Here is a 20,344-nt window from a genome sequence, read left to right as displayed (position 1 = left end):
CATCATTATCAAGTTGCTAGCTCTGGTAAGGTCAGCAGAATACATGCACACGGTCACACACGCATGCTCGCATACACCCCATCACCCTCCTCTGTGTGCAACAAGTTAGCCCTTGGCAACAAACGCAAATGTCAAATCTCATGTGACCTTGTTTCAGAGACTGATGCTTTCAATGATTATTACGTTGCTTGTTTCTAGAGAATTGGTTCATCTCTAACAAGAACAAGGGCCAGACAGATCATGTGTTGTCCCAAATGGCACCCAATTCCTATATAGTGTACTACTTTTGATCAGCACCCTATTGACCCTGGTTAAAAGTAGTGCACTATGTAGGGAATAGGGTGCCATTTGGGATGCGAACCATGTCTCCCAGGGCCTTCAGAAAACAAAGGACTCGCTTTCATTTCCGGCGTGTATGAAAACAGAGGTTTATGCGTGTCCATGTGTGGTGCATTCATGTGTCTGTGTGTTAATGGTTGCGCTCGTGTCAGTGTGTGTGCTCAGTGTCTGTCGCGCTCTCTGTAAGTGTGTGTCCGCCCGCCCGCTTCCCTCCCTCCCCACTCATGGGGTTTATTTTCTTGAGGGAGAGGGGGAGGGGGAGAGAGAGAGATTAAACATGGAGATAGGATCAAGGAAGAGTTGCTTGAAGGAGTCGTATTGAGGTATGTGAGAATGAGATGGCTAACATAATGCAAAGCTGTTAGTGTTTACATCTGATATGTTTCCAATGGCCTGATAGTAATAATACAGAAGCTTGACAGTATATAGGCTACTGTAGTTTAGAACATTGAGCATGGCTTGTCTAAGATGTGATGCAGCTTGGAGCTTCTTACTACGGGGAAAACGGATAGGCAAAGGGGGATCCCTAGTCAGTTGCACAACTCTATGCATTCAACTGAAATGTGTCTTCCACATTTAACCCAACCCCTCTAATTCAGAGAGGTGCGGGTGTTCATAGATTTCAGATGTTATGTTATTTGATTGTTACATCCAATGACAGAATGAGTTTCTTTTGCGGTGTAAAAATTATCCTTTATTCACAGTGGTGAAATGTTATAGTACGAATTTTCTATTTCTAATGTATTTGTTGTCACCAGAATTGGTTGTGGTTAGTTGGTGGCAGTGGTGTAGTGGAGTATAAACGCAAGTAAATGCAGTTTACCCACCTTTAGTTTTTTGCCCAACAGTTTACCCACATAGTAGTGGGTTCGATCCCCGGGACCACCCATACACAAAAAAAAATTGTATGCACGCATGACTGTAAGTCTCTTTGGATAAAAGCGTCTGCTAAATGGCATATTATTGTTATTATTATTATTATTATTATTATTATTATTATACTACAGTGCATTCAGAAAGTATTCAGACCCCTTGACTTTTTCCACATTTTGTTACGTTACAGCCTTATTCTAAAATTGATTAAAAACAAATGTTTCTCATCAATCTACACACAATACCCCATAATGACAAAGCAAAAACAGATTATCTTATTTACATACACTACCTGTCAAAAGTTTGGACACACCTACTCATTCAAGGGTTTTTCTTTATTATTACAATTTTTTACATTGTTGAATAATAGTGAAGACATCAAAACTATGAAATAGCACATATTGAATCATGTGGTAACCAGTGTTAAACAAATCAAAATACAGTGAGGGGAAAAAGTATTTGATCCCCTGCTGAGTTTGCCCACTGATCAGTCTATCATTTTAATGGTAGGTTTATTTGAACAGTGAGAGACAGAATAACAACAAAAAAATCCAGAAAAACCCATGTCATAAATTGATTTGCATTTTAATGAGGGAAATAAGTATTTGACCCCTCTGCAAAACATGACTTAGTACTTGGTGGCAAAACTCTTGTTGGCAATCAGAGGTCAGATGTTTCTTGTAGTTGGCCAACAGGTTTGCATACATCTCAGGAAATGTTTTGTCCCACTCCTCTTTGTAGATCTTCTCCAAGTCATTAAGGTTTCGAGGCTGACGTTTGGCAACTCGAACCTTAAGCTCCCTCCACAGATTTTCTATGGGATTAAGGTCTGGAGACTGGCTAGGCCACTCCAGGACCTTAATGTGCTTCTTCTTGAGCCACTCCTTTGTTGCCTTGGCCGTGTGTTTTGGGTCATTGTCATGCTGGAATACTCATCCACGACCCATTTTCAATGCCCTGGCTGAGGGAAGGAGGTTCTCACCCAAGATTTGACGGTACATGGCCCCGTCCATCGTCCCTTTGATGCGGTGAAGTTGTCCTGTCCCCTTAGCAGAAAAACACCCCCAAAGCATAATGTTTCCACCTCCATGTTTGACGGTGGGGATGGTGTTCTTGGGGTCATAAGCAGCATTCCTCCTCCTCCAAATACGGCGAGTTGAGTTGATGTCAAAGAGCCCCATTTTGGTCTCATCTGACCACAACACTTTCACCCAGTTCTCCTCTGAATCATTCAGATGTTCATTGGCAAACTTCAGACGGCCCTGTATATGTGCTTTCTTGAGCAGGGGGACCTTGCGGGCACTGCAGGATTTCAGTCCTTCACGGCGTAGTGTGTTACCAATTGTTTTCTTGGTGACTATGGTCCCGGCTGCCTTGAGATCATTGACAAGATCCTCCCGTGTAGTTCTAGGCTGATTCCTCACCGTTCTCATGATCATTGCAACTCCATGAGGTGAGATCTTGCATGGAGCCCCAGGCCGAGGGAGATTGACAGTCTTTTGTGTTTCTTCCATTTGCGAATAATCGCGCCAACTGTTGTCACCTTCTCACCAAGCTGCTTGCTGATGGTCTTGTAGCCCATTCCAGCCTTGTGTAGGTCTACAATCTTGTCCCTGACATCTTTGGAGAGCTCTTTGGTCTTGGCCATGGTGGAGAGTTTGGAATCTGATTGATTGATTGCTTCTGTGGAAAGGTGTCTTTTATACAGGTAACAAGCTGAGATCAGGAGCACTCCCTTTAAGATTGTGCTCCTAATCTCAGCTCGTTACCTGTATAAAAGACACCTGGGAGCCAGAAATCTTTCTGATTGAGAGTGGGTCAAATACTTATTTCCCTCATTTAAAATGAAAAAAAAATGTATAACATTTTTGACATGCGTTTTTCTGGATTTTGTTGTTGTTATTCTGTCTCACTGTTCAAATAAACATACCATTAAAATGATAGACTGATCATTTCTTTGTCAGTGGGCAAACGTACAAAATCAGCAGGGGATCAAATACTTTTTTCCCTTACTGTAAATTCTATATTTGAGTTTCTTCAAAAAGCCACCCTTTGCCTTGATGACAGCTTTGCACACTCTTGGCATTCTCTCAACCAGCTTCATGAGGTAGTCACCTGGAATTCATTTCAATTAACAGGGGTGCCATCTTAAAAGTTAAGTTGTGGAATTGATTTCCTTCTTAATGCATTTGAGCCAATCAGTTGTGTTGTGACAAGGTAGGGGGGGTATACAGAATAATAATAATAATATGCCATTTAGCGGACGCTTTTATCCAAAGCGACTTACAGTCATGCGTGCATACATTTTTGTGTATGGGTGGTCCCGGGGATCGAACCCACTACCTTGGCATTACAAGCGCCGTGCTCTACCAGCTGAGCTACAGAGGACCACAGAAGATAGTCCTATTTGGTAAAAGACCAAGTCCATATTATGGCAAGACCCGCTCAAATAACCAAAGAGAAAAGACAGTCCCTCGTTACTTTAAGACATGAAGGTCAGTCAATACAGAACATTTCAAGAACTTTGAAAGTTTCTTCAAGTGCAGTCGCAAAAACCATCAAGCGCTATGATAAAACTCGCTCTCATGAGGAACGCCACAGGAATGGAAGACCCAGAGTTACCTCTGCTGCAGAGGATAAGTTCATTAGAGTTACCAGCCTCAGAAATTGCAGCACAAATAAATGCTTCACTGAGTTCAAGTCACAGACACATCTCAACATCAACTGTTCAGAGGAGTCTGTGTGAATCAGGCCTTCATGGTCGAATTGCTGAAAAGAAACCACTACTAAAGTACACCAATAAGAAGACGATACCTGCTTTGGCCAAGAAACACGAGCAATGGACATTAGACCAGTGGAAATTAGTCCTTTGATTTGGAGAAAAAATTTGAGATTTTTGGTTCCAACCACCGTGTCTTTGTGAGACGCGGTGTGGGTGAACGGATGATCTCTGCATGTGTAGTTCCCACCGTGAAGCATGGAGGAGGAGGTGTTATGGTGTGGGGGTGCTTTGCTGATGACACTGTCTGTGATTTATTTAGAATTCAAGGCGCACTTAACCAGCATAGCTACCACTGCATTCTGCAGCGATACGCCATCCCATCTGGTTTGGGCTTAGTGGGACTATAATTTGTTTTTCAACAGGACAATGACCCAACACACCTCCAGGCTGTGTAAGGGCTATTTTACCAAGAAGGAGAGTGATGGAGTGCTGCATCAGATGACCTGGCCTCCACAATCCCCCGACCTCAACCCAATTGAGATGGTTTGGGATGAGTTGGACCGCAGAGTGAAGGAAAAGCAGCCGACAAGTGCTCAGCATATTTGGGAATTCCTTCAAGACTGTTTGAAAAGCATTCCAGGTGAAGCTGGTTGAGAGAATGCCAAGTGTGTGCAAAGCTGTCATCAGGGCAAGGGTGGCTATTTGAAGAATATCAAATCTCAAAAATATTTTGATTTGTTTAACACTTTGTTGGTTACTACATGATTCCATATGTGTTATTTTATAGTTTTGATGGCTTCACTATTATTCTACAATGTAGAAAATAGTAAAAATAAAGAAAAAACCTTGAATGAGTAGGTATGTCCAAACTATTGACTGGTACTGTAAGTATTCAGACCCTTTGCTATTAGACTCGAAATTGAGCTCAAGTGCATCCTGTTTCCATTGATCATCCTTGATGTTTCTACAACTTGATTGGAGTCCACCTGTGGTAAACTCAATTGATTGGACATGATTTGGAAAGGCACACACCTGTCTATATAAGGTCCCACAGTTGACAGTGCATGTCATAGCAAAAACTAAGCCATGAGATCGAAGGAATTGTCTGTAGAGCGCAGAGACAGGATTGTGTCGAGGCACAGATCTGGGGAAGGGTACCAAAACATTACTGCAGCATTGAAGGTCCCCAAGAACACAGTGGCCTCCATCAGTCTTAAATGGAAGAATTTTGGAACCACCAAGACTCTTCATAGAGCTGGTCGCCCGGCCAAACTGAGCAATCAGGGGAGAAGGGCCTTGGTCAGGGAGGTGACCAAGAACCCGATGGTCAGTCTGACAGAGCCCCAGAGTTCAGCTGTGGAGATGGGAGAACCTTCCAGAAGGACAACCATCTCTACAGCACTCCACCAATCAGGCCTTTATGGTAGAGTGGCCAGACGGAAGCCACTCCTCAGTAAAAGGCACAGGACAGCCTGCTTGGAGTTTGCCAAAAGGCACCTAAAGGACTCTCAGACCATGAGAAACAAGATTCTCTGGTCTGGTGAACCCAAGATTGAACTCTTTGGCCATAATGCCAAGCGTCACGTCTGGAGGAAACCTGGCACCATCCCTACAGTGAAGCATGGTGGTGGCAGCATCATGATGTGGGGATGTTTTTCAGCGGCAGGGACTGGGAGACTAGTCAGGATCAAGGGAAATATGAACAGAGCAAAGTACAGAGAGATCCTTGATAAAAACCCTTACCAGAGCGCTCAGGACCTCATACTTGGGTGAAGGTTCACCTTCCAACGGGACAACGACCCTAAGCACACAGCCAAGACAACGCAGAAGTGGCTTTGGGACAAGTCTCTGAACGTCTTTGAGCCTGGACTTGAACCCGATCGAACATCGCTGGAGAGACCTGAAAATAGCTGTGCAGCTATGCTCCCCATCCAACCTGACAGAGCTTGAGAGGATCTGCGGAGAAGAATGGGAGAAACTCCCCAAATACAGGTGTGCCAAGCTTGTAGCATCATACCCAAAAAGACTTGAGGCTGTAATCACTGCCTAAGGTGCTTCAACAAAGTACTGAGTAAAGGGTCTGAATACTTATTTAAATGTGATATTTGATTTTTTTTATACATTTGCAAAAATTGTGTGTAGTTTGAGGGAAATGTTTTATTTGATCCATTTGTGACCGACCGGCTCAATTCGTTCTTATGTAGCGAAATTTGAAGTGGTATTATTTACATTGGATAAAAGTAGAGACTCGAGCTAGAAAATGGTATATAATGCACTACAGTTGAGGAACAATGGGAAAGTAATTCTGCTTTGAAAGTTGATAAACTTGTAACCTCACTTTTGAGAAAATGGCCCTTGAATGTTTTGGTACCTACTGGAGTGGTCTTCTTTGTCTACACCCATTCAGCATCGTTCATACCCTCTTCAGCTTTAGCCCCACCCATCTCTTTAAGGATTCACATGTGAGGCTATGTACTAAACAACCAAAGATATCAAGACTTAAGGCTGGCTTATACTACGGGTGTGTTCGTAAATTTAATATGGAGTGCCGGAGTGTGCTCTGGGCGTCCGTAAACTCAGAGCATTGTCAAATTGGCAGTTCGTAAATTCAGAGCGTTTCGCTCTCAGAGCATTCAGAGCGCACACTGGACGCTCTGGGCGTAAAGTAGGGTTGATCCGAGCGTTCTGTCCGAACAATAGCAGTCAAGCATCCAAGCTAACGTTGGCTAGCTTGCTAGCTACTTCCAGACAAAAATGAGAGCAGCTCACTGACCATTTGACTCGCCCTAGCAGAGATGGTTAGGCTGTTTTTATGTTATCCAGAGCGTTGTTGACTGCAACTGTGCTGCTGGCAACAATTTAATTATGCTTTTTTTGCCAACGTTTTCTTTTGAGCGTTCGTAAATTCGTTAGTTATTCTGCTCGAATTTACCAGCTACGTCTATCGACAGTTGTCGCAGTGACATCATAAATATTCTATTTAAATAGTTTATTGCATAGTGGAGTATTTTGTTTAGACATGTAGCTAGCTAGCTAAACAATTAACCATAATCCCAACTCATAAAGTTACTACCCTGCATGAATCTGCTGGTAGCTACTCAACAAGGTGCAATGTTAGCTAGCTAACATTAGGCTAAAGCTAGCAATGCAAATGGCTCTGAGATACGAAAAATATTAGTACACAGATCATACACGTAACGTTAGCTAGCTAGCCAGCCAGCTGAAGTTAGCTTCCTAGCTAACAGTACACTATAAAAAAACGACTTTCTGGATGGATGCTTCTCCCTCTCTGTCACGGATGTCGTGGTTTCCCTTAATTTGAAGATGTAATCCGGAGACAGGCGTTTTGTACCACAGCCTTCTGTGTGTTCTCTTTTCGACTCCGTCTGCATATTTGCAATCAAACGCCAGAATTTCTCCATCTCCTTAGCTATCATACTCTAATTACACCGGGCATTCCACTGATTTCAAAACTCCAGAAAGTGGAGAGCAAGACTTATGCAGTTCTACTACGTGATATCTTTCAAAAATGCCGCTTTAGAAAGGATTTACCTACACATACTGACCAGCTCATATTATAGACAGAAGCGTGCTACATGGCAGACCAATCCGAACTCATCTCTCGGCATGTACAGCCCACTCATTATCTCAGCCAATCATGGCTAGCGGGAAGGTTGCAGTCTTTTTCTGTGGCTAAACCAACTAGGCTCGTAATTTAACCATTTTATTTGTATTTACAGATGGCATACAAGTTTGTTATTAAGGCACATGAAAGTTCACATGTTCCAGAAGGCATTTTTGCCAAAAAAAACCTCAAAGAAATAAATAAAAAGGTTTACGTGTGACATGCGCCTAGTTTCCTGAAACTAGTCACATTTTTGAATAAGGCTGTAACGTAATAAAATGTGGAAAAGTCAAGGGGTCTGAATACTTTCCGTGTATCTCTAGCTTAAAAGCAAGAGACCACGAGTCAGTAGACTCTTAAAGGATTTTAAACAGACACCAGTGTCAACGATGACTCTTCACTTTGACCACTCATGCTACAGTATACAATGAAGGGAAATGAGACATGGAATTTTAAATATGAATTGTCTCTCTACAATGCAAAGCTTCCTAGAGCCTTTGCCTTACATCATAAGTTAGCATTTGTAGTTCACTTAGGTGAAGTTCTATTGGATTTACTATTTGGAGTAATTGAGTTAGGAAATGTCGAAAGTAATGCTCAAATATAGAGCAAGGAGAATGTGAACTCTTGCTTTTTTAGCCCCTTCATTATCATTTAAAGAGAGATACACCTAATATTTCACATGGGTTGATTTGGTGCAGACCTGGGTTCAAATACTGTTTGAAATAATTTCAAATGCTTAAGCTGGGCTTGATTTGAGCTTGCCTGGCACAATGGAAGCAATATAATAGTCGCAAAAAAGCAAACCCTACCCATCTGGTACTTTAGACAGGCTGAAGCAAACGCTAAATATATCCAAAATATTTCAAATAGTATTTGAACCCAGGTCTGGTTTGTTTGGTGTTAGTGTGTTGAAGAGGTGTAAAGAGATCCACTCTAGGTATGTCCCTCTGTCTTTTAATAGATTAGAGCCCTATGACCCGCTAACAGGGAACACTTTCTGTCTAATTTAAGGTCAAGTGCAAAAGTACACACAGAGGAACAGTGACAAAGTGAACAGAGGTACATAGATAGAAAACAGACCTGGGCTCAAATACCAGGGTTTTTCTAGATCAAAAAGGGGCTTACAGTGCCTTCAGAAAGTATTCATTCCCCTTGACTTATTCCACATTTTGTTGTGTTACAGCCTGAATTCAAAATTGATTAAATCTATTTTTTTCTCACCCATCTACACACACAATACCCCATAATGACAAAGTGAAAACATGTTTTTAGAAATGTTTGCAAATGTATTGAAAATGAAATACAAAAAAATCTCATTTACATAAGTATTCACACCCCTGAGTCAATACTTTGTAAAAGCACCTTTGGCAGGGTTACAGCTGTGAGTCTTTCTGGGTAAGTCTCTAAGAGCTTTCCACACCTGTATTGTGCAACATTTGCCCATTATTATTTTCAAAATTCTTCAAGCTCTGTCAAATTGTTTGTTGATCATTGCTAGATATCCATTTTCAAGTCTTGCCATAGATTTTTATGTATACTGAACAAAAATATAAACGCAACATGCAACAATTTCAAAGATTTTACTGAGTTACAGTTCATAGAAGGAAATCAGTCAATTGAAATAAATTAGGATGTGGAGGTCCTGGGCTGGCGTGGTTACACGTGGACTGCGGTTGTGAGGCCTTTTGGACGTACTGCCAAATTCTCTAAAACGATGTTGGAGTCGGCTTATGGTCGAGAAATAAACATTAATTGATCTGGCAACAGCTCTGTTGGACATTCCTGCAGTCAGCATGCCAATTGCACGCTCCCTCAAAACTTGAGACGTGTGGTATTGTGCTGTGACAAAACTGCACATTTTGGAGTGGCCTTTTATTGTCCCCAGCACAAGGTGCACCTGTGTAAGGATCATGCTGTTTAATCAGCTTCTTGATATGCCACACCTGTCAGGTGGATGGATTATATTGCCATAGGAGAAATGCTCACTAACAAACATTTGAGATAAATAAGCTTTTTGTGTGTATGGAACATTTCTGTGATCTTTTATTTCAGCTCATGGAAAATGGGACCAAGACTTTACATGTTGCGTTTATATTTTTGTTCAGTGTAGACGTAAGTCAAAACTGTAACTCGGCCGTTCAGGAACATTTGCTGTTTTCTTGGTAAGCAACTCCAGTGTAGATTTGGCCTTGTGTTTTAGGTTATTGTCCTGCTGAAAGGTTAATTCATCTCCCATATCTGGTGGAAAGCAGACTGAACCAGGTTTACCTCTAGGATCCTGAAAAACTCCCCAGTCCTTAACGATTACAAGCATACCCATAACATTATGCAGCCACCACTATGCTTGAAAATATGGTATTCTGTAATGTGTTGTATTGAATTTGCCCCAAACATAACACTTTGTATTCAGGACAAATAGTTAATTGCTTTGCCACATTTTTTGCAGTATTACTTTAGTGCCTTGTTGCAAACAGGATGCTTTTGGAATATTTTTATTCTGTACAGGCTTCCTTCTTTTCACTCTGTCAATTAGCTTAGTATTGTGGAGTAACAATTTCTCCTGTAACTGTTTTAAAGTCACCATTGGCCTCATGGTGAAATCCCTGAGCGGTTTCCTTCCTCTCCGGCAACTGAGTTAGGAAGGATGCCTGTATCTTTGTAGTGACTGGGTGTATTGATACAACACCCAAAGTGTAATTAATAACTTCACCATGCTCATAGAGATATTCAATGTCTGCTTTTTTTTACCCATCTACCAATAGGTACCCTTATTTGTGAGGCATTGGAAAACCTCCCTGTTTGAAATTCACTGCTCGACTGAGGAACCTTACAGATAATTGTGTGTGGGGTACAGAGATGAGGTAGTCATTCAAAAATCATGTTAAACACTATGATTGCACACAGAGTCCATGCAACTACTTATGTGATTTGTTAAGCACATTTTTACTTCTGAACTTATTTAGGCTTGCCATAACAAAGGGGTTGAATACTTATTGACTCGAGACATTTCAGCTTTTTATTTTTAATTAATTTGAAAAAATATCGAAAAACATCATTCCACTTTGACGTTATGGGGTATTGTGTGTAGGCAAGTGACAAAAATCTACATTTAATCCATTTCAAATTCAGTCTGTAACAACAAAATGTGGAAAAAGTCAAGGGGTGTGAATACTTTCTGAAGGCACCGTAGGTGGTGGGTGTGGCAGGGGACGCGGTCGGCCCGTCGGCCCTGCTTAATTTTAGAGAATTTTAGATGCCCCCATTTTAGCTGTGTAGAGAAATGTTTGCATTTTTAAGCCAATTTCTCTGTTAAAGGTAAACTCAGCTTTATGACGATGATGCAGAAAGTAAATGGAATAGTGGGTCAATTTCCGCAACAACTACAAGCGTTGAAGCGCAAGGCTCAACTTCTCCTCTGTTTTGGTGCCCTGGCTACCACGCCCGTGCACATGCGCAGATACTGTGTGTGTGTGACTGAGTGAGAGCGAAGTCTTGCATCTCGCTAATCTCAATATCTGCGGTGCTGCTCGTGGAAATGTCATTTCGCTGAGTCTACCTTTAAGCTGAGGGACTTTTTTGAAGTTTAAAGCAAATTTCCTTCAATTCTACACATATTGCCATGCAGCTGAGAGAACATTGTGCAGTTTTAAAGCATATATTCAGCAATTCCATGCATTTTGCCATGGCTAATGCTGTGTTCTTTTGCTCAAGCATAATAACAAAATCTATGCTGCTAAATTCATTGTTTTGGGAATTTTCAATTGTCCTTGACTGTCTAGCTTTTATTTTGGTGATTGTTAGTTCTCAAAGATTATATTCTTTAAAAATATACACTCAGTGGCCCCGTTCACGAAAATGGTTAGCTCCTACAGACAGTGAATCACGTGGCCGTGGCTTGCTAAAGAAAGCAGGAAGCCTGGCATCGACACATTCAGTTAATGTTAGATTGAACGTTAGAATGGGCAAAACTTCTTCCAGAGTGGCGCAGCGGTCTAAGGCACTGCATCGCAGTGCTTGAGGCGTCACTACAGACCCGGGTTCGATCCCAGGCTGTGTCACAAGCAGCCGTGACCGGGAGTCCCATAGGGCGGCGCACAATTGGCCCAGCGTCGTCCGGGTTAGGGGAGGGTTTGGCCGGGGGGGGCTTTACTTGGCTCATCGCGCTCTAGCGACTCCTTGTGGAGGGCCGGACGCCTGCAGGCAGATCGGTCGTCAGTTGAACAGTGTTTCCTCCAACACATTGGTGCAGCTGGCTTCCGGGTTAAGCGGGCTGGTGTTAAGGAGCGCGGTTTGGTGGGTCATGTTTCGGAGGACGCATGACTCGACCATCGCCTCTCCCGAGCCCGTTGGGGAGTTGCAGAGATGAGACAAGATCATAATTGAAATTGGGAGAAAATGGGGGTAAAATACAAAACAATATATAAAACAATAAAGAATGGTCAAAACGAGTGACCTAAGCGACTTCGAGCGTGGTATGATCGTCGGTGCCAGGCGCTCTGATTCCAGTATCTCAGAAACGGCCTGCCTCCTGGGCTTTTCACGCACGACAGTCTGTCTAGGTTTTACCGAGAATGGTGCGACAAACAAAAAACATCCAGTCAGCGGCAGTCCTGTGGGTGTTGATAAGAGGTTGAAGGAGAATGGCGACAATCGTGCAAGCTAACAGGCAAATAACGACCCCGTCAACAGTGGTGTGCAGAACGGCATCTCAGAACGCACAACTCGTCGGTCCTTGTCACAGATGGGCTATTGCAGCAAACAGCCACACCGGGTTCCACTACTATCAGCTCAAAACAAGAAGCAGCAGCTCCAATGGGCATGCGATCACCAACACTGGACAATTGAGGAGTAGAAAAACATAGTCTGGTCCGACGAATCCCGGTTCCTGTTGCGTCATGCTGATGACAGTCATGATTTGGCGTAAGCAGCATGAGTCCATGGCCCCATCCTGCCTGGTGTCGATGGTACAGGCTGGTGGCAGTGGTGTAATGGTGTGGGGAATGTTTTCCTGGCATATGTTAGGTCCCTTGATACCGATTGAGCAATGTTTCCATGCCCCCGAAGAATTCCGGCTGTTCTGGAGGCAAAGTGGATCCGACCCAGTGCTTGATGGGTCTACCTAATAAACTGGCCACTGAGTGTATAGGTCCATTATCTTTTCTAAATACTTTATATCAGTTTTTGTCATTTTAAGTTAACATTGAAAGCATTTTTACATCCTGAAAATGTATAAATAAATAAAATGTACATATAGCGCTGTGAAAAAGTATTTGCCCCCTTTCTAATTTTCTCTACTTTTGCATATTTTGGATACTGAATGTTATCAGATCTTCAACCAAAACCTAATATTAGATAAAGGGAACCTGAGTGAACAAATAACACAACAATTACATACATACATATTTCATTTATTTCAGAAACAAAGTTTTTAATTCCCAATGCCCCTGTGTGAAAAAGTAATTGCCCCCTTACACTCAATAGCTGGTTGTGCCACCTTTAGCTGTAATGACTCCCACCAAACGCTTCCTGTAGTTGTTGATCAGTCTCACATCGCTGTGGAGGAATTTTGGCCCACTCTTCCATGCAGAACTGCTTTAAATCAGCCACATTTGTGGGTCCTGCCACAACATCTCAATTGGTATTCGGTCTGACTACGCCATTCCAAAACTTCAAATGTGTTGCTTTTTAGCCATTTTCCTGTAGACATGATTCATTGTGCGTTTTGGTTCATTGTCTTGCTGCATGACCCAGCTGCGCTTCAGCTTCAGCTCACAGACGGATGGCCTGACATTCTCCTGTAGAATTCTCTGATACAAATCAAATTTTATTTGCCACATTCGCCGAATACAACAGCTATAGACATTACAGTGAAATGCTTACTTACAAGCCCTTAACCAACAATGCAAAGTAATGAAAAAAAAAAAGTGTTATGCAAAAATGACCAGCCTTTCAAAGCACTTCATGGCTACAGACGTGAGTGCTACGGGTCGGCTTGAAACATGTTGGTATTACAGACTCAGTCAGGGACATGTTGAAAATGTCAGTGAAGATACTTGCCAGTTGGTCAGCACATGCTCAGAGTACACGTCCTGGTAATCCGTCTGGCCCTGCGGCCTTGTGAATGTTGACCTGCTTAAAAGTCTTACTCACATCGGCTACGGAGAGCGTGATCACATAGTCATCCGGAACAGCTGGTGCTCTCATGCATGCTTCAGTGTTGCTTGCCTCGACGCGAGCATAGAAGTGATTTGGCTCGTCTGGTAGGCTCGTGTCATTGGGCAGCTCGCGGCTGTGCTTCCCTTTTGTAGTCTGTAATAGTTTTCAAGCCCTGCCACATCCGACGAGCGTCAGAGCCGGTGTAGTACGATTCAATCTTAGTCCTGTATTGACTCTTTGCCTGTTTGATGCTTCGTCGGAGGGCATAGCGGGATTTCTTATAAGCGTCCGGGTTAGAGTCCCGCTCCTTGAAAGCGGCAGCTCTAGCCTTTAGCTCAGTGCGGATGTTGCCTGTAATCCATGGCTTCTGGTTGGGGTGTGTACGTACGGTCACTGTGCGGACGACGTTATCGATGCACTTATTGATGAAGCCAGTGACTGATGTGGCGTACTCCTCAATGCTATCTGAAGAATCCCGGAACATATTCCAGTCTGTGCCAGCAAAACAGTCCTGTAGCTTAGCATCTGAGTCATCTGACCACTTTTTTATTAACCAAGTCACTGGTGCTTCCTGCTTTAGTTTTTGCTTATAAGCAGGAATCAGGAGGATAGAGTTATGGTCAGATTTGCCAAATGGAGGGCGAGGGAGAGCTTTGTATGCGTCTCTGTGTGTGGAGTAAAGGTGGTCTAGAGTTTTTTTTCCCTCTGGTTGCACATTTAACATGCTGGTAGAAATTAGGTAGAACGGATTTAAGTTTCCCTGCATTAAAGTCCACGGCCACTAGGAGTGCTGTCTCTGGATGAGCGTTTTCCTGTTTACTTATGGCCTTATACAGCTCATTGAGTGCAGTCTTAGTGCCAGCATTGGTTTGTGGTGGTATATAGACAGCTACGAAAAATATAGAAGAAAACTCTCTTGGTAAATAGTGTGGTCTACAGCTTATCATGAGATACTCTACCTCAGGCAAGCAAAACCTTGAGACTTCCTTAGTATTAGATTTTTTGCACCAGCTGTTGTTTACAAATATACACAGACCGCCACCCCTTGTCTTACCGGAGTCAGCCGTTCTATCCTGACGATGTAGCGTATATCCCGCCAGCTGTATGTTATCAATGTCGTCGTTCAGCCATGACTTGGTGAAACATAAGATATTACAGTTTTTAATGTCCCGTTGGTAGGATAACCGTAATAGGTCGTCTACCTTATTTTCAAATGATTGATGGAAGAGGCAGTTTACTCGCTCGCTGTCGGATCCTTACAAGGCACCCCAACCTACGTCCACGATATCTCTGTCTCTTTCTCATGCGAATGACGGGGATTTGGGCCTTGTCGGGTGTCTGTAGGATATCCTTAGCGTCCGACTTCGCGTCCAATACGAGGTGAGTAATCGCTGTCCTGATATCCAGAAGCTCTTTTTGGTCATAACAGACGGTGGCAGAAACATTATGTACAGAATAAATTACAAATAACACCAAAAAACACACATAATAGTAGAATTGGTTAGAGGGCTGTAAAACGGCAGCCATTTTCTCTGGCACTATTCTGACCAGAATTCATTGTTCCTTCTATTAAGGCAAGTCGTCCAGGTCCTGAGGCAGCAAAGGATCCCCAAACCATCACACTACCACCACCATGAGTCAAACTTGAGTTGCACAACTGAATGCGTTCAACCGAAATGTGTATTCTGTATTTAACCCAACCCCTGTGAATCAGAGAGGCGGGGAGCTGCCTTAATCGACGTCCATGTCATTGGCGCCCGGGAAGAAGGTGTTGTTGGGGGGGGTTAACTGCCTTGCTCAAGGGCAGAGCAGCAGAGTTTTCCATCTTGCGGGCTCTGGGATTCAAACCAGCGACCTTTCGGTTACTGGCCCAATGCTCTTAACTGCTAGGCTACCTGCCGCCATACGAGTGACAATGTGAATTAAACTATTATTATTAGTACTGTTGATCTCATCCCAAGTGGTGAACATACCGTATCAAACCCAGTGTAATGAGCCACATGCAATTATGCAAGTTATTCGGATGACTAGTGATACTGATATTCACGCACCCATGCATGCAGTGGTGGGAAAAGTACCCAAATATCAATGACTCAAGTAAAACTGAAAGTCATTCAGTAAAATACTACTTGAATAAAAGTCTAAAAGTATTTGGTTTTAAATATAGTTAAGTATCAAAAGTAAATGTAATTGCTAAAAATATTATTTCTATCAAAAGTATGAGTGTAAGTTATTTCATATTCCTTATATTAAGCAAACGAGACGGCACCATTTTCTTGTTTTTTAATTTACGGATAGCCAGGGACATACTCCAACACTGACATAATTTACAAACATAGCATTTGTGTGTAGTGAGTCCCCCAGATCAGAGCCAGTAGAGATGACCAGGGATGTTATTTTGATAAGTGTGTGAATTGGACCATTTTCTTGTCTTGCTAAGCATTCAAAATGTAACGCATACTTTTGGGTGTCAGGGAAAATATATGGAGTAAAACATACATTATTTTCTTTAGGAATGAAGTGCAGATACCCCCCAAAAATGTGTTTTACTAAAGTACTTTACACCACTGCATACACACACACACACACAATTAATCTATATGTAGGTTATTGGAAACCCAATCACACTTAAACTATTCAAGGGCTTTTTGTCTCAGTGATCATCAACGTGTGTGTCTGTATCTGTGTGTGTGTTCGTGTGTGTTTGTTAGGTATGTGCGTGCGTGTGTATACATCATGAGATTAAAGGTTAGAGTGCAGCATGTTATTCCACCCACACAACAATCCACATCTGTTTCCTAGACAACTAAAAAGCACACACAACATCGATACCACACATGTAGATGAAGCACCTGTGTCTTGGCTAAATTCCAAATCTGGCCCCCAAATCATACCCAGCTTGCAATTGGCTCATTCATCCCCCCTCCTCTCCCCTGTAACTATTCCCCAGGTCGTTGCTTTAAATGGGAATGTGTTCTCAGTCAACTTACCTGGTAAAATAAGGGTGAAATAAATAAACTCGACATAACTACAGTGGGGAGAACAAGTATTTGATACACTGCCGATTTTGCAGGTTTTCCTACTTACAATGGATGTAGAGGTCTGTCATTTTTATCATAGGTACACTTCAACTGTGAGAGACGGAATCTAAAACAAAAATCCAGAAAATCACATTGTATGATTTTTAAGTAATTAATTTGCATTATATTGCATGACATAAGTATTTGATCACCTACCAACCAGTAAGAATTCCGGCTCTCACAGACCTGTTAGTTTTTCTTTAAGAAGCCCTCCTGTTCTCCACTCATTACCTGTATTAACTGCACCTGTTTGAACTCGTTACCTGTATAAAAGACACCTGTCCACACACTCAATCAAACAGACTCCAACCTCTCCACAATGGCCAAGACCAGAGAGCTGTGTAAGGACATCAGGGATAAAATTGTAGACCTGCACAAGGCTGGGATGGGCTACAGGACAATAGGCAAGCAGCTTGGTGAGAAGGCAACAACTGTTGGCGCAATTATTAGAAAATGAAAGAAGTTCAAGATGACGGTCAATCACCCTCGGTCTGGGGCTCCATGCAAGATCTCACCTCGTGGGGCATCAATGATCATGAGGAAGGTGAGGGATCAGCCCATAACTACACGGCAGGACCTGGTCAATGACCTGAAGAGAGCTGGGACCACAGTCTCAAAGAAAACCATTAGTAACACGCTACGCCGCCATGGACTAAAATCCTGCAGCGCACGCAAGGTCCCCCTGCTCAAGCCAGCGTATGTCCAGGCCCATCTGAAGTTTGCCAATGACCATCTGGATGATCCAGAGGAGGAATGGGAGAAGGTCATGTGGTCTGATGAGACAAAAATAGAGCCTTTTGGTCTAAACTCCACTCGCCGTGTTTGGAGGAAGAAGAGTACAACCCCAAGAACAACATCCCAACCGTGAAGCATGGAGGTGGAAACATCATTCTTTGGGGATGCTTTTCTGCAAAGGGGACAGGACGACTGCACCGTATTGAGGGGAGGATGATGGGGCCATGTATCGCGAGATCTTGGCCAACAACCTCCTTCCCTCAGTAAGAGCATTGAAGATGGGTCATGGCTGGGTCTTCCAGCATGACAACGACCCGAAACACACAGCCAGGGCAACTAAGGAGTGGCTCCGTAAGAAGCATCTCAAAGTCCTGGAGTTGCCTAGCCAGTCTCCAGACCTGAATCCAATAGAAAATCTTTGGAGGGAGCTGAAATTCCGTATTGCCCAGCGACAGCCCCGAAACCTGAAGGATCTGGAGAAGGTCTGTATGGAGGAGGGGGCCAAAATCCCTGCTGCAGTGTGTGCAAACCTGGTCAAGACCTACAGGAAACGTATGATCTCTGTAATTGCAAACAAAGGTTTCTGTACCAAATATTAAGTTCTGCTTTTCTGATGTATCAAATACTTATGTCATGCAATAAAATGCAAATTAATTACTTAAAAATCATACAATGTGATTTTTTGGATTTTTGTTTTAGATTCCGTCTCTCACAGTTGAAGTGTACCTATGATAAAAATTACAGACCTCTACATGCTTTGTAAGTAGGAAAACCTGCAAAATCGGCAGTGTATCAAATACTGCTTCTCCCCACTGTATATGGGAGAAGTAAACCTAATGTTTGAGTAGTTTTGCATAACCTTGCTTCCTCAGTATATGAATCCATGTGGTCTGGAAATCATGTGGTCTGCCTTTGATGTTATAATAGATATTGTCCAAAGAGATGTGCCTAGATATTTCATTTAACCAGTGTGTTAGAGTAGGGGGACTGTCTATTGGAACATTATTCTGGAAATCAAAGGCATATTATGTGTGTGAGAAGGCACAAAGCCTAAGGCCAAATTTGATTAAGGCTTTATTTATTATAAATGTAATGGAGGCTTTTATATTCACTCTTCAGTTTGTACAGAACTCATGTTGAGGAAAAATGGAACATGGAAGTGCCGGGGCCTGTTATGAACAGGGCTGGGTGCTGCGGTGCTTTGGGTCTGGCACGCATCCATACAGTACACAAAGAGGAATTGACACTGAGAAGTGAGCGTAGATTTTACACTGTGTTTCACTCACCACACCCACCTGATCTAAGAGTAGTTTCAGGACAGGCAGAAGTGTACCTGTCATCACGCAGGCTGTGTCCCAAACGGCACCATACTTCCTATGTATGTAGGGATATGTAGGGGATAGGGTGCCATTTGGAACACAGACCCAAATATGTCATATCCTGTTCTGTGGGTTCACAAATACAGAAGAAAAATGAATTATAGAGGAAGCATGATTAACTGTTGTCAATAGCCTTGAAGGGGAAGTTTCATCAAAATCAGTCATAGAGCTATGCTACAATGCTTCTAGTCTTACTCATTCGATGGCTTTGCTTTAGGTACTAAACCATTGCTAGGGTATTGGGTTTTTCCTGGTTGGTTAAAATACATGTACCTATACATTGCAAATTGTAGCTATTTGGTATATGGTCTTGCCTTTCACTTCTACGTTTAAAGAGACATTACGCTCCAAAATCAAAGTTTGACAGATGTTTTCAGAACTCCAAAGTGGTCTAATCTAGATTGTCCATGTCCCAGGCCATTTGTTTTGTAGATCCAGCTATATGCCACAATCCAAAATGAATCGAAAAAATATGCACCATGTAATTTCCAGATGTGTGGTGCTTGGGGCTGAGGCATATACAACCAATTGCGTGAGGTGTGGACTCATCATGAAATTAGACTACCTGTGATGTAGGTAACCTGATGTAAATAAATCCAACTCAATCAACTATCTTTCTCTCTCTCCCTCTCTATCTCTTGCTCTCTGTCCCCCAAATCACACCACACAAGCTGTAATTAGCTAACTCTAATCCTAGCGCTCACTGCTCACAGGAGTTCACAGGATTTACCCTCCACCTCACAGGGCAACCCAGTTAAACACACACACACACACACACACATACATACACACACACTTTGTATCTCAGGGAAAAAGATAACCTCCCACTCGCTCCTCTATGTTGACATAACGTTGCGTAACTGTGACTTTGAATACATTTGGTCTGCCTCTCTAAAAAGGTGTGTTTGTCAATGAAGTGACGAGTGAGGTAAATACAGTGAGTGGCCTGGATGGCATGTGTCCCAGTTAGTGTTAGCAGAGAGGATTGTGGGTGTTGTAGTGCTCATAGTACTCTTGGATCATCCACTTCCTGGTCTTTGGGAATGCCTCAGGCCTTTTTATCAGAGAAAGTGGGACATCAAACCATCAGATCGTCCCATTGTCACATCAATACTGCTCTCTGCAAATGGTTTTCGGTCTCTGTGGGTGTTTGTTTATTATTTGTAAGGTTTACACCTGTCCCTGATCTTGTTGTTTTCACTGTGCTCTTTTGACAGGATTCCACAGTTTACGAGAAGGAAAAGGACATCATCTCCATCGTAAGTATACTCATAGCCACTGCTTTCTTTCCCTCAGCTACTGTCTTTTCTAAAAACTGTTCCTAATTATTAGTTCATTTAAACATTATTTTATGTACCTAACTGTTGTTTATTCAATATATCGATGTTTTGATGATCTGTCCCTACTCAAATACACTAGATGACCAAAAGTA

General features: G+C 42.6%; 1 protein-coding gene across 1 annotated transcript in view; it reads left to right on the top strand.

Annotated features, from left to right (window-relative positions):
- Window positions 1-20,344, top strand: part of LOC311102746 (connector enhancer of kinase suppressor of ras 1-like) — a 111,883-nt gene that overhangs the window by 36,941 nt on the left and 54,598 nt on the right. Inside the window, exon 5 of the mRNA XM_084144131.1 lies at window positions 20,130-20,171. Within this exon, the coding sequence (XP_084000257.1) occupies window positions 20,130-20,171 (42 nt within the window). The remainder of the gene's footprint in view (window positions 1-20,129; window positions 20,172-20,344) is intronic.

This window comes from Coregonus lavaretus (genome assembly GCF_964263955.1).
Source record: "Coregonus lavaretus genome assembly, chromosome: 27".
Taxonomy (NCBI): Eukaryota; Metazoa; Chordata; class Actinopteri; order Salmoniformes; family Salmonidae; genus Coregonus; species Coregonus lavaretus.
The sequence above is the reverse complement of the archived record's forward strand: the minus strand, read 5'-3'. Positions and strand labels throughout refer to the sequence as shown.